The sequence below is a fragment of the Scophthalmus maximus genome, chromosome 15, assembly GCF_022379125.1.
Source record: "Scophthalmus maximus strain ysfricsl-2021 chromosome 15, ASM2237912v1, whole genome shotgun sequence".
Classification (NCBI taxonomy): domain Eukaryota; kingdom Metazoa; phylum Chordata; class Actinopteri; order Pleuronectiformes; family Scophthalmidae; genus Scophthalmus; species Scophthalmus maximus.
In genome coordinates this window covers 21,413,739-21,429,246 of record NC_061529.1, presented here as the reverse complement: position 1 = coordinate 21,429,246, position 15,508 = coordinate 21,413,739, and the positions used below count along the sequence as shown (strand labels likewise).

Here is a 15,508-nt window from a genome sequence, read left to right as displayed (position 1 = left end):
TCGCATCAACAGCATTTATTCAAAAATATTATAAGTCATTAAAAATCATACACATCTTACAATTTTAAGAAGAAACATACCCAAAATAACTGAAAACTGAAAAATAAATTAACAAACATTGGTCATTGGTTTTTGCCCTTCGAAATAATAGATATTACACATTATAATATTGCATACTCATATCAAATCTGGATATAATCACATTTGAACATATAGCACATGACATCAGTATGACAGTATAAAGCCAGGACGATATCGAACAACACAGTACCAAACAGAGCTGTGCAGGTTTCTTGGTCATGTGAGTTTTCCCTCTTATTTTTGTTGGCTGAGAGGGCTGTTTTAATGTAACTGTAGATGACCACTTCATGTCCCATGAGAAGTATAGTACACACACAAACGTAACCTTTTATTTTAACTACTACTACTGCTTACTACCATCGATTTCAGCTAATCCTGAATTCTGATAACAAACAGGAAAACACAGTGCGCGGTTAAAGCAGCCTGGCAAGATGTAACTATTTAATGGATTTTTAATTTGTGGTTGACATAAAATGTCACCTCTTTCCCATCAGGTGCTCCACTGTTTGGTCCAATGTCATGTCAATGTAGCATAATCCATTTTATCTTAATCTGTACTTGGCCATTTCTCCACAGAGGTCTTATTGACTGAGAATCAGTGTCAGGTATTTACAGTCAAGTCCTATTAGGCTGGAGAAGGTCCAGCAGCATAGAGTTAGTTAATAGTTACCTGATCACTAGTCTGTGTGCGACACTGTGCTTTGGTACTTGGTAAAAGAACTAAGATGCATATAATATCAAAGACACTATAAAACAATTGTATAAGCTTCAATATTAGGAAATGTGCTTAAAATGTAGTTCCACTTAAAGGCTCTTGAAAAAAACCCTTTTCTATTCCCAAACTCTCCAGGCCGAAGGTATTGTCAGTTTAATATACTTTGTTTTAAACTCTAAAACATACAAATTGGGCCTCATGCAAGCGTTTGTATTCTTATCCTAAATTTTTCTTACATTTGTTCGTACCGTGAGTTCGTATGAACAGGCCACGTCGGATTTAACAAACAGTTCTATCTTTCGAAAAGTGTGTCAGTTACGTGCGTAAACAAGATAATCACCTGTGCTTATTTCAGCGAGCGGGCACAAGTATTCCAAATAAGTGTAATCAATGCACCAAAATATCATACAAGGTTTGGTTTCCTGCCACATGTCAGGAGGACTTCATTCAAGAAAAAGGCATTCAATTGTAAAAAGTAGAAGTTTACGAGATCGGAGATTGAAGTTCTGTTTTCACAGATCCTGAAATGAAAGTGTACATCTTAGCAGCGTCAGTAGGAGTCAAGTGACGGACTGAAGCAGAGCTGTTAATACTAAGTCACCTGTGAGTCGCACTGCCAATGAAAAAAAGATGAAATGAACCGATATGAATTTGGTTAAAAAACAACAACAACACTCTCGACAAAAAGGCAATCGATGACTGCAAGGTCGTCTAGGTGAAGTCTCTGTCACTGTTATGGATGAAGTGCGCATGTACCGCTTGTTGTATGAACCCTCCTGTCTCGTCTGCGGGTTGACTCATGATCAAATTTGAGTGAGGTTTAAACAAATGATCTGAAGTTGGTATGGTAATAGTTTGAATGGCGACAATTAACAACTGACATGTCAAGCCAGCAACTCCGTGCGCCCCTGCTCAACAAGCATGCCAACTGCCAAAGACGTGCGCTCCCCTGGCCATTGCGCAACAACGTTTAACAGGAATATGTATACATGTAGAAATAAATTCTAATTCTAATTGCGGAATTAAACAGTATAATGTCAAAATAGTAAGGTGAAATTTATATATTTTCATTAAATTTAATTTATATACTTATAATTGGTTCAAAGTGACAAAACCATGACCCGAAAGTGGAAAAAACTTGGTTTGATTTACATCAGACTAATTAAGGTGACTCCTAAATTCTGTGCTAATTTGAAAGAAATCTCAAAATCGGAAAAAAATGGTTAATGTGGAAAGTTCTCCTAAATCACTCGTACTCACGATTTAAGAACAAATCTGTTAGTACGAACGGTTCATGCATGAGGCCCATTTTGTGTATTTGTTGGTTATCTGTGCTTGTTGGTCTACAACCGAGTCTTTGCTGTTGTAAAAATCATATTCTATATAAAGAAAAGCAACATGACAACTTCTCAGGTCTGTTAATCTGCTTCACCCTCTTCCTGTCTGATGACTGGAGTTCCTAGACAGAACAGAGGAAAGAGATCATTAACCTTTTGCGCCTTGTAATCGTAAAAGTCAGCAACTTTAGAAACATTCACAGGTCCATAATTTCCTCAAGGTTTTCAAAAAAAGTGTCAATTTCTAGGAAGTGTTCTGGAAAAAAAGAAAAATACAATTTCCCTACATGGCTCCATTATTATAGTAAAAATATAACTATCCTTCGAAACTATGTTTCATTTTAAACCCAATACTTATAAACGTAGTATTGGAAATTTATTTTATACATTCATACTCAATTGTATGTTTGCCTATAGACAGAGTTTTATATTCCTTCATATTCTGATGGCTTTCTATGAACTGACAAAAAAATGAGCCTTGGGGCTTTGCTAACAATTCATTTTAATTAATTCAAATTATTGAAAAACATTCAGAAAATTATTGACCTGTAAAGTGTTGGTGCAATATTTTCAACATGCAATTTACTCTTTTGGAACATAGGGCTGTGCCATATCAAACCGTCCACAATAATACCGGTATCAATTTTTACGTGATAAAAATGGGTGATATAGCAATGCAATGGCATATGCCGCATTTTAATTCCCTAGTGTGCATGAGCAAAACAACGACACAAGCCTAAAGATGTTTAAGAAGAGAGCAGCGTGTCAGAGTGAAACATTGACCGAGGTAGTAAGATTATAGAATATGAGTAGCCACTTTTACAAACACTGCTGCTGAAACACTATTACCGTCTATTTTCTTCAGTTTAGGAACCCTTTTAGAGGCTTCACTGAGCCAAGTTCCCTCAGCTGAATACTTCTCCTCCAGAGGGTTTCCAACAAACACCAGGTCCGAGAGACATGGTAGGTCAGCTAGCCTCACAAACTCTCCTACACAAAACAGAAAAGACAGCGTCATCAAACTGATTGCCAACTTTAGAGTAAGGTCATCCCTCAATGTTAGGAACCTTCACTATCCTACATTGAGCGTTTTACATTATGTGAAACATTCACCTTTGGTAAGAATTTAAAGGGCCCATATTATGCCCCCTTTTACACAAGTTACATTGGTTTTCAGGTGTGTGAACTACATGTCTTTGCCATTCCATGTCAAAACACCTCAAGGATCAAGCCACACAGCACCCTCCTCTTTCTGTATAAACAACCCTGTGAGACTATGGTCGATTCCAGCGCTTTCCTGCTCACTCCTCGCCCCCCTCCCTTCGTGTTCCGCCTCGCTCCGCCTCGCTCCGCCTCGCTCCTCCTCGCTCCTCCCCGCGTCTGCTGCGAAACTACGGCGTTGCGCTGCCATGACAACAGTCGCACGTAACAAGCCACATACACGACGTAGAGACCCGGGAGGCCCAGCGAACACGTTCTCCATAATTACACACAGAGCACAAGGGGCTGGGCGATAGAACGTTAAGGACATCCCGGCCGCGAGTCTAGCTACGCCGGCCGGTATCCGCGAGCTCTGCCGGTAGCCACGAGCTCACGGCGTAGCTCGCGGCGTAGCTCGCGGCGTAGCTCGCGGCGGAGCTCGCGGCGGAGCTCGCGGCGGAGCTCGCGGATACCGGCCGGCGTAGCTAGACTCGCGGCCGGGATGTCCTTAACGTTCTATCGCCCAACTCCTTGTGCTCTGTGCTCCGCCGGCTACCGGGTTGCGAGTCTAGCTTGGCCATGCCCGCGGTCGTCGTTCGCTTGCGGGGAGAAAATTATAGCGTAGTCGCGATCTGTTTTTCCGCACTTCAAGGGGGGAGGTGCTGCGTGGTCGCCCCAGTAGCAGGAGTCAACTTACGTCACTTGACGCCCGGGCTGTGAATGGCTCGTTTACAGACTGTCTGCACGATCAACCCAAACCACGAATCAACGACTCATTGTTTTCTTTTCATTCTCCGTGGGCTGGCAGACACCCCAGATAACCAAATATACGAGGAGGCAGGCTGAAAAGGTGCCTGGAGCATATTATGGCCCCTTTAACTCCCGGCAAAATCTGAAGAGCCTTGTGATTTCAGAAAAAAAATGCAGCTTAAGCTTACATAGGAAGGAATACAAGCCTGAAATAAAAGTTGTTAGGCAGCAGGAGTGTTTAAATTTTCAGGTCACTTAATCTGTTAAAATTACCATGAATAAACACAGGACAGCAATTTTGCAATCTGATTAGCTTGTTTTTTCCAATTTTAATGGTAAATAGATGCATTTATAGAGCTCTTTTCTAGTTTTAACATCCATTCACATGCACATTCACACAATGCAAACCACCATACACTGACAGCTCAGCCATCAGGGGCAATTTGGGATTCAGTGTCTTGCCCAAGGACACTTCGACATGCACACTGCAGGAGCCAGAGATCAAACCACCAACCTTCATATACTTCATGTATTTCTCACTGTAGCTTACCCCAGTCTTTCACCAGGTTGTTGGACATGTAGAGGACTTTCAGGTTCTTCATGCAGTTGATTCCCTTCAGTTTTTCTATCAAGTTATAGGAGATCCACAACTCCTCTAGTGTGTCACCGACTGCATCCTACACACACACACACACACGACCAAAATCGTGTACATTCAACATATCTGTTTATGTGTTAGTAAGAAAAAGTGACATGAAAATTGAGAGAAATTAGGAAATAAGGTAAGATAACATAACATAAGGTAACATTTTGCCAACAAACTTGTTGGTTAATTCTGCGCAGGGTTTCCCCTACATGATTTCAGTAGCGACGGTGCGCCGCTCCTTAATTATTATCTTTTTTTTTTTTTTTGGAGACTGGGACATTTTCTTATCTCAGAGGCGTTGCACAATGACTTTAGGTCTTGTGGTGTATGTAGATGGTAGATGTTGCGCGTGGTGGGCTCCGGACTTTCGGCCTGCTGGTGTTTGTATCGCAGTTTATCAGATTTGCTATACTGCTTGTTGGTCGGTTCAGGTACAGGGTCTCGGAGATGGAACTCACCAAACAAGTGCTTTGTTCAGTCACTTTGGGCATACCAAATGCTGCTGGGTCATGCCTGGTGTTGACCTCATGAAGAACCTCAAGGGGCCTTCTGTCACACTGTTTGCACTTTGCTTTGAGGGTGCACTGTGCTACTTGATGCTCAGTCGGGATCAGCGCTCGTTGCCACGTGTAACAAATGTTTTGCAAATAAAGGCGGTTACATGAGCGACCCGTCGAAACATTTGGTGAAAGTGAAAGTACACAACAGCCTACAACAGTATGTCCAAAGGCTTTAGGTAACAGGCTGTATATATTGAGTTGTGTTACTTTTTCACTCTGACAGGCTTTATGTGAGTCCCATCACTCAACACACAACATTATGTACTTTATATTTGTAATTTTTTCAAAATAGTGCTGTTCGCTGTACAAAAATTTAAAGTACAGGATGAACAAAACATTTGTCCTTTCCATTTTATTCTCATTTTTTGTTAAATTTTTTCTACTAAAAAAGAAAAAAGTACCGGCTCACAATTTTTCCCCCCCGCACACGCGCTTCACCTCCGCTGCTACAACTTCATCCTAGGGGAAACACTGCTGCCTCATATCTAACTTACCAGCCCTGAGATTGTCTTTATATTGTTTCTTCCCAATGACAATATTCTCAGTTTCTCTGAAAGGACACAATGTAACACCTCATTACAACACCACATTTCTGTGCATGAACAGTATATGTATGTGGCTGTTTTTATGTATTTAGAAAGTCATCACTCACTCAGGCCGTTGAGATTGGTTATTTTCTCAATGCAGTTTGTGGACAGAGACAGCTTTCTGTGGGGGATACAGAACAACAACTCCTCAGGTATTTCAAGGATGATATGCTAGTCTTGTTCTGGTGACTTAACAATATGTTAGCTATTTAGTTACTAACCCTTGACTGATCTACAATCGGAAAATTCATGCACAGCTCATGCACCGAGATCTGAATTTTCTTTTGCGGGTAATATATACATACAGTAACTGACCTACTGAAGTATTGGGTCTTTGAGATGATCTATGAGACCGAACGATGACCGTCCCTGCGGTCTTCACCTTGGATGACTCACACCATCAGGATCAACAAAAACGAAGGATAGCATAAGGTCTCAAGGACAGGTAGGGGAATGGTATTATTCAAGGTGAAGACCGTGGTGACGGTCTGAGTGAAGTCGAAAGAGATCACACATTATTCAAGGCTTATCACAAACATTTTCAAAAGTTTCAATCCAAATTGACAATTATATTATAGTGTGGAACTATTTAATGTACATATTTTTATCTATCACAGGCACAGTTTCCCTCATGCCGCTGCACTGATCAAATCCTAAACATAGCCATGTAAATGATGCAGTATAACTTGTGAGGGACTGTACGCAGCCTGGCAGGAATCATGGCCTGCCATTCTGAGGTCCAAAGCTTTCACTACCATAGTGCAAATAATCAGGAACTTCAATCTGTTTTTAATGTAAATTAGCTGATTGAAGCCCTCAATTTACTACAAATTCTGAATTAGAAAAAATTAGCCTTAAAACTGCATTCCGACTACACTCTCAAAAAGTGGAGTAACATTGTTTCTAAGGGGAAAGCTGACATACATTAACAACTTTCAGTTAATACTTTTCAAGTTGATAATTTCATCTTCAATGCACCAAAATACAATACAGTGCCAAATAGTTAACTGTAACAGGTGGTCTAGAACTGTATACCTTCTGCAGGTAGGGGGAATCTTTACTGTTCATTTTCTTGAGGTTGAATTGGTCCAGATTTGTAGCTTCACCAGAAAGTAATTCATATCTTTATACTGGATCAGATGGTAGGGGTATGCTATAGTCAAGACACCCATCTGTCCATTAGAGACCATTTATTTTTCATTTGGAAAACATCTGCTACTTCATCCTTGACACATGACAGACATCCAGGAATAAAATGTAACGGATGCTCCCATCCTCCAGAACACAGTAAACACACAACCGAACGTGTTGAAGGAAGCCATGGCGTCGCCACCGGACTCACTCGCAGTTGGTGAGCGTGGCGAGGGACGCATCCATCTTCTCTATAGGAGGGAGCTGAGAATACAGCTTGATCGCTATCGCGTCACTGGCCTTCTCCCCCGACTTTTCCTCCTGTAGACATCAAAGCCAGCGCAACAGCCATTTTTACAATACGGTTAAAACGACTACACAGCGAGCTGACAATCACAAACTACGAACACGAACACAAATGAGCACTGGAATTCTGTTACACATTATTGCATCGCATTCTGTCTGTGTATTCATGAATTTGTGTTTATCTGTGTGTGTGTGTGTGTGTGTAGGCCGATATGTCACTCACCCATTTGGCCAGGGCTTCTTTCACAGTCGTTGCTTTTGCCTGGAGACAGAAGATGACATAATAAATGAGACAGGCAGCGGCCGGGCTGTACTGGGATGACCGAACAAGATGCGGGCACTGTAGATGAGCTAGCAAAAGCGTTATATTTACAAACATATTTTTAAAAACTGAACTGTAGGCTCAGAATGTAGACTATCTTCATTATCATATTAGGTGTTTTGGCTGCTGCACTCTTCATTCTGATTGAAATATCCAGTCGAACTAGTTGACTTCCTCCGCGTGTGAGATGATTCAGAAACGAGAGAAACTACAAAAAACGACACAGTGTTGGCCAGCCATTGAACGCACCATTAGCTGTCACACATAGGGTTAGCTAACAGGCTACTTGAAGGTAGCTCATATTGGCTCACGGCGACCACCCCGGTGAACTGTGGCTCCCGGACACGAGGTCACTGCGTGTCGGGGACATGTTCCAGTTGACACCGTACGAATTAGCTCGAAAAATACCGTGTAACAACGACAGAAATAACCGACAACACAATCACTCACCATGTTGATGGCTGACGCCTGCTCCGGTTGCTATGGCACTGGATATACAGGGGGCGGCAAGTCTGCGCATGCGCAGCGCCACTCGCTGGGCTTGACCCAATTTGGAAAACAGAATGTGCAGATGAGGAAGATGGAGCCCCAGCTCCTTTCTAACCGACTGTATCACCATCATCATCATCATCATCCCGTCTCACAGATTAGAGTCACAACATGTAGACACACTTTTTGAATGTGCAGGGGCGAGAGTGAAAGAGGAACCCTTGGTAAACTGTTACAAGGTGATGTGGAAGGGGGTGAAAATGGCACAAATATTAAACAATATTATTGTCTCCAGATGCACCACCCTCATCTGTTTGTATCCGTCTATAGATGTACAGGCGGTGTATGCCTGCATATGGAACAGTCATGTCTTTGCAGCGTTTTTAATCTGTGACTCCTCGCTCCTTTTCTCACAGGATTCTTTTCCTTCAAACCTGACAACCTTAAAGCAGATGTTTTAGATTCTGAACCGTATGATTCTGAACAATGTGTTTCTGCTTCACTGCAGCTGATGGACCTTCACATGGCAGGTAAATACTGCCCTCCAGTGATAAAAAAAAAAGTGTTGCAAAATCAAAATCTATTGAAAAAAACAATACCAATATAGTGCATATAAATATAATAATCTTGCGATAATTAGCATATTTACAAAATAGATCATATTATAGATCTCTACTCTACTTTAGTTTGCTTTAAACTGTTTATACCCTTTTTAATGCGGAATTGCAGTGTTTTGTAACTGCAGTTATTGTTATTTCGATAAGATTTCACTAGGCTCTTCCTGGAGCTTGACATTTGTTGAACTGAACTAGAAAGGTTTGAGAAACAACTGGAATATTCTGTGCAAATATCCATTATTCTGGAAGTAGAAGTAGAATATGGCTTGAATGAAGAGTGTAAGCTTCTATGCTGTATATGTTCATAATATTGTCTTTACTAACACATTCATTCTGATTTAATTTGAGCAGTCAAATCCACAAGTCTGGCTAGCGATCGCTGAAATCCATCCATCCACCCATTTTCTGCTGTGGCAGCAGGTTCAGCAAGGCAGAGCACACGCCTGTCTTCAAAGCAACATTCCCAGGCCCGATGAGATAAATGGTCTCCCTGGCATGTTCAGGGTCTACCACCAGTTTCACCCTCATGTGTTTGCAATCTCAATTCTTTTTACATTTATTCTTCATTTCTTTCAGTCAATGCCCAAAGCTCATGACCCGATTCTGAATTTTGAACCCTCCTCCCGTTACACATACACTTCTCTCACCGGCTGTCAGTGGAAGGAGTGAGCTCACCACAGCCAGCCGGCTTGTCGGCCTGTGCAGGAAGTTTACAGTATCGCATGCCGAAACACACAGCTCACGTGTGCAACTCCAGAGCTCAGTGTCAGAGACATTCTTTACAGTGCTCACACGTTCAGTGACGTGCACGTCTGGATAAACTGAAGTGACATTTGTAGTGAACAGTATTTGTATGACGTACTACAATTCAAAACGTAATAGATTCTGTCAGGATTGTTTCCTGTGAAACTCAAATTTCATTAATTCCAACTGTATGCTGCAGTAACTGCACTGGGTCTGTTACAGCTGCTAAAGAGTCCCTTCTTCCATTTGTCCATTTGACAGAGCTTTAATGATATAACCAAGAAGTGGATCTAGATGGGGTCATTGAGGAGCTCCTCAACAGAGAACGTGACTTGTAACTGAAACCTCAGCTTAAGGTTTGCAGTAAGTACCAGTCGCTTCCTGCTCTGACTATCTTTCCACATATATATGTAGAGACATATCACATACCCTCTGTGGTGAATATTTTACAGGAGGCTTTGGGAGACTGTTCGTCAGGTCAGGTGAACCAAATGCATCAAAGGGAACAGGACAATGAATGACAGTCAAGGAACTGTTCAGTATTTGGACATTAACTTATTCTTTTAATTATATTTTAAAGAGCTAAGATGAGAAGATCAGTATTATTATCATGTCTGTGTTAAGCACAGAGCTGGAGTCGTAACATTAGCTCAGATGGACAACATGATGGTGTCCCCAAAGTGAAGCCAAATGATCTTGATCACCCCCTAGTGGCTGGCTGCAGTAAAGGTCATAAACAAAGTATACTTTGAATACAGTTTTCACAAAGATGGTGTCTGTCATTTTATGTAGATCCAGTGTAAATGTTCAAGATAACGTTGGTTTTAATGAGTTATTTGATGCTATAAAACAGGGTGAGACGTCATGATTAACAGCTGAGACTGACTGACTCACGATTGGTCGAGCATGTGTATTGGGGGGACCTTGATACCGCCGCTCCACACCACGATCTCTACTGCGCAGACTCTGGCTTGAAATTATGCCAACAGCACAAGATGGCAGCAGCTGTTTACGGGATATTTTGGCTTCATTTTTGTACGGTGGGGGGAAGTGGGGACGCATCATCCATATTTATATACAGTCATTGGTCTAAGATATGGTGTTTGCATCTCCATCAATCTGTTTTATTTGCATTTCCATGATGGAAAAATAACTTGAAATATTTCACACAGAAAAAAATTATTGAACTTTCTCAATGAACAACCTCATAATATTTTCACTCACGCACAGATATAAGATTGGTGTTCACATCTCGCTCCTGGAAACAGTAGTGCATCAGCATATTAACTATAATGAAATATAATTTTACATGGTGGATTTATCAAAAAAATCGAAAGTAAATGAATGCACCTTCACAATCGAATATCAGAAGGAGGTTTAGTCATACGAGGAAGGTGCTGGTCCATGCATCTGACTTTTCTCCAAGTGGTGAAAGTAATTTAATTATCAGGAATCAACCCTTCCCACTGACTGCTGTGTGTCAGGGATGTAAGGCTCTTCAGCAACTGTGAAAAAAAGGTTTGGGTCCTGAAAGGTAACAAATAAGGGTACTGTTACAGATCAAATGACTGCCCGGGGTTGTGTGTGTGTGAGTGGGCGGGGAAGGGACAAGCACTATAAAAGAAGGTTGACTGTCAGATTGATTTCTGTCCAAGTGCAACAAAGATGGATGCAGTTTGTCACACAGAGGATGAAACAAGCTGTTGAAGCTATGAAAAGTTCACATGCAGATGTTCTCAACAAGCAGGATCGGTCGGATCTGAACAGGAGCCGAGGGTCCGCAAGATGGGAACTTAATGTTACTGAAAGTAAACCATTGGAGATCAGCGTCCAACGGATTGACAGACCACCTGCTGCAAACATCAAAATGCGATCATCCATGTATCTCCAAGCGGCAGCAAAATTAGCTGTCACTGCTCATCCCCTGACCAGGCCAAAAGGTCTCAAGGGGTGGTCGAAACCAAGACAAACAAGCGTCCTGCTACCACCGATCAGCAGATCAAATGCCATCCCTAGCAACGTGGATCGTGCTGCTGCTCTACCACCACAAAGAAAGAAGCCAGCCACACCAAAAGGATATGGTACTCGTATATCGACTGGCAATGTGATGATGGAAAATACAATGTTTCGTCTGTTGGTTACACAATGTGGTAAAGCAAATCAGGAGTCTAACATGAATAACAAAATCAGTGCTGCTGTTGCAGCAGGAAACAGAGCAGCGTTCATTGATCCGGAGTCTCGCAGCAGACTGATTAAACGGTCTTTTGATGGTCAGCCGGCTGCAAAATTGACTCCAGCACTAGCGGAGCCTCCAGTACGTCAGAAGAAGAATGACTCTTGTGATCCCGGTGCCAGTCACAATAGTACAATGGCGGCAGTCAAGGTTAAACATGATGCCAGTCTCTGCGAAGCAAGGCAACAAAGAGGTTGTTTCTGCTCCAGTGACTCAGCGATTGAAACAGAATCTGAGGGCTCGGAAGGCAAAGGTCATACGGAATGGCTGAAGGACACTGATGATGATGAGTACTACACCGACCAGAGGATCACAGAATGGGTCCTTGAAGTCAACGCCAGCCTCTTCCCAACAGGAAATGATGAACTCAAAAGCTCAAAACCTGCAGAGGAGCAAGATGTGGCAACCATAAAGATAATCTATACTGGATATTGAATCTATAAAGTATTAGTATGGTGTGTTTTTCTTTCGTGGAGATAATTTTTTCCCAGCTACTCTTTAAAAGGTCAAGAATGAACTTTCATGCTGATGTTTAATTGCTATTGACTCTTCATTGATGCATAATACCATAGTTTCATTAGGTTGAAAGGTCAGAATTAAAAAACAAGTTACATAACTTTATACATCTATTAATCAGATATGGAACCTGGTGATATGGATGTATTTGGTTAATGAAAGGCACTTAACAGATTTGTACATTTAGCCTTAACAACGTTCTGAATATCAAATGAATGTAACTGGACAAAAACAACAGAAGGAACTGGAGTTCTGATGAACTTCAACACAAATTTGTGCCCCTGTGTCCAAAAGCAAGCCACCTTGCCAGTGCTGAACTTTAAGGAAACAAGTAGAGGAAGCTGTGGGCGTGCACCAATAACTGGGCTAGTGAGTGTGCTGCAGTTGGCTTGACAGCTATAGTAGTTTACGAGTAGTTGCTACGCCACCAAGCTTCCGTTTTCTGAAACACATTTAATTTTCTTTCAGCATTTAAAAAAAAAGGCGTACGGGGAATTTTAGTCAAATTAAATTCATTAATTTTAAGGGCCAGTCTCCACTGTCAGCACATAAGGACAGATAATCATTTGTGTCATGTAACCTTGGATGGAAATGGACAATAGGACACCATAGCATCTCATAGCATTCTGCCCTCATTACTATTCAAGTGTTGAAGTAACACCATGTGACAAACTCCTATGAGGGCAAGAGAGAAGACGCTGGGGTCAGGTTAAACTGCTTGTTGGACTGCCGTTCTACTATTCAATGCCCTGGTTTCACCGCACTATCACAGCGGTACATTACATTTCCATTTGCCTCCAACGCCTGTCTAAAAACTTCATTTTTGAAAGGTTGAAGAAAATAGATTCCACAACAAACATGCTTGACAAACTTTACCCGTTAGACCAAAGCCATCTCCAGGGCTTGGGGGCTTCAAAAGGGTCTTGGAAAAGGCCCAGAAGAAGACAGGTCCTGTCTCAGGTTTGCTGCCCTGTCTTAACTTTGGAGGTCCCAGAGGAGAGGGTGGCCGTCTTTCATTAACCATACCGTTGTACACTGCTGCCCCCCAATGGGCAGCCATCACGCAACTCTATACTCCTGTATGTTGGAGGCAAGACTGACTTCTTCAAAGATGTCATCCTTCCAAATGAGTTGCAACAGGATCTCTTGGGATTGCGCATGTGTTTTTCGTAGAAAATATATCAACATGACAAAGAGCACATCAAATAAAATGGGCTTCATTAAAGAAAAGTCAGGTTATCCAAAATTTCACCCACAGGATTGTTCTTTGGACAAGCCTGTGTATCGCTCCATAATGCTAAGATTACGAGGCGGTTTTTGGACTCTATACTACTCTTATCTCTGATCGATAGGAAGCTGGGTAGACCTGCATAATGTACCCCTAATTCCCTTTTTTGATGTGAACAAGAAGATGAGGGACTTTTGCTTGAATTTTCCCCATGATATAATAACATTGGACAGCCCTGATTGGATTCTGACTTGCAAAATTGAAAGACTCTTCAGTGTCTGACAAAATTAGGAAGGGTGAGACTTACTACACAGTCAGGTAAGTTATATTTAAGTTCTTAGCCCACTATGTTTACTAAGTACTCTTTTTAACTTCACTAATGGGGGTTATGTGATTGGTTCAGTCTGTCTGTTTATTTGTTATCTGGATTACTCAAAAAGTTATGAACATGTTTGATAAAGAAAACTTACTTTATCAAAGATAGATCACAACCATATTAACAGGTGAATACATTTGGGTGGAGATCCATATCCGGATCCAGGAATAAAAATAAAAAAAGGTCAAACCTTGACAGTTTGAGTGAAACCTTCATAAATACATAACATTTTAAAAATGTGGAAGTCAGATGAAGATTGGAATGTAAGTTTTTGGTGAAACAGCATTTAGGCTGGGGATTCCTCAGCCTTGGTGGAGATCTGCGCTCTTTGAGTGCCCTTGTTTGATGCATGTCATTAGTGGTTAGCAGAATATTTGTGGTCATATCTGAAATTGAGTCGGTTAAGATTAAACTGAAATAAGGGAAAATGGACTTTTATTGACTTTTTTACCGTTAAAAACACCACAAATCATCAGGTCAGCTGCAACTGGAACCAGAAGCGAGTACCATACATGATGACGATGTACAAATCGTACAAGAATACAAGTATTTAGGAGCAGTTTTTGACTGTCTGTGTGGATACAGACAGTATTGTCATGCGGAGACAGCAGAGAATTCATTTGCTAAGGAAACTAAACTTTGGTGTCTGCAAGAACATTTTATGAAACTTTTAACACACTTTTTATCGAGAGTCTTTTAAAACTTTTTCATTTGTGTGATTGTTTAATGGGTTTTCTGTGAAAGACAAAAACTCTCTTCAGAACGTCGTTATGGTCTGCTCCAAGATCACTGGAGAACTGGAAGAAACGAGTGGTCCAGAAGGCTGAAAAAATAATAACTCAACCCAACCATGCACTTTCCAGTGAGTTTTTTAATCATGCTTTCAGGCCGGCGCTATTATGTGGCCGTACGGAAAACTAATCGTTACGCCAATTCATTTATTCCTTCAGCCATCAGGCCACTAAACGCAACCCGCTGATCGGTGCACTTGTTGTCCTGGCTTGTTGATGATGTTGGTGTTTGGTTGCTGTTGTTAAGTTATGTATCTATCTATTTTATTTATTTACATGGATGGGAGACACTGTAAAGATGAATCACCCCTTTGGGATTAATAAAGTATTCTGAATCTGAATAAGGTTCAACATATCATATTCCATACAAGGGTGATACTTTGATCTGAGAAGTGGGGGGGACACATCAGGTGGTCTAGGGGTCCTCCGACAGAATTTTTTTTTGATTGAATCCCATTTCCTACATTTCTACATACATTTAGGGACTCCTTTATAGGGTTCAGTGTTTCCTACAAGATTTAGTGGGACTATGGTGGTGGACTTCAGACCCTGTAGGGGGGTCCGGGGGCATGTTCCCCCGGAAGCTAGTTTTGTACCTAATCTACTAAACTAAACAACTGATCTTGCAAGATTATAGAGTGTGTCTGTAACACCTTGTTGTTTACGGGCCGAGAAAGTGCAGTGTTGAATTTGGAGATTCTTTATGACCATGATACATTTCAAATAAAACAGCTGTTCATCGCTCTGGAGCAGTGGCAGTTGGGACTCATCAACGAGAGACAGTGTCAGTCACGACAAAGACAAAGTGTTGTTCTCCGGTTCACGGCTCGAGTTTCACCGAACTCCGAATTATCAGGTGAACAGCTGTTTGTGAAGCTA

The 15,508-nt window shown here is 41.5% G+C and overlaps 1 protein-coding gene across 1 annotated transcript; it reads right to left on the bottom strand.

Moving 5' to 3' along the window:
• dnal1 (dynein, axonemal, light chain 1) lies at window positions 1-8,199 on the bottom strand. The gene is made up of 8 exons (XM_035609387.2): window positions 8,086-8,199; window positions 7,537-7,575; window positions 7,219-7,328; window positions 5,942-5,997; window positions 5,784-5,839; window positions 4,634-4,760; window positions 2,983-3,123; window positions 1-2,255 (listed from the first exon to the last, which is right to left on the bottom strand). The coding sequence occupies exons 1-8, from the start codon at window positions 8,086-8,088 to the stop codon at window positions 2,215-2,217; spliced, it is 573 nt and encodes a 190-aa protein (XP_035465280.1). The 5' UTR covers window positions 8,089-8,199; the 3' UTR covers window positions 1-2,214.
• Window positions 8,200-15,508: the final 7,309 nt, after the last annotated feature.

Coding starts and splice junctions, on each gene's coding strand:
- dnal1 (XM_035609387.2), bottom strand. Junction 7,329..7,536: donor AAGAAGCCCTGGCCAAATGG/GTGAGTGACATA, acceptor TGATGTCTACAG/GAGGAAAAGTCGGGGGAGAA. Junction 5,840..5,941: donor AACCAATCTCAACGGCCTGA/GTGAGTGATGAC, acceptor GTGTCCTTTCAG/AGAAACTGAGAATATTGTCA.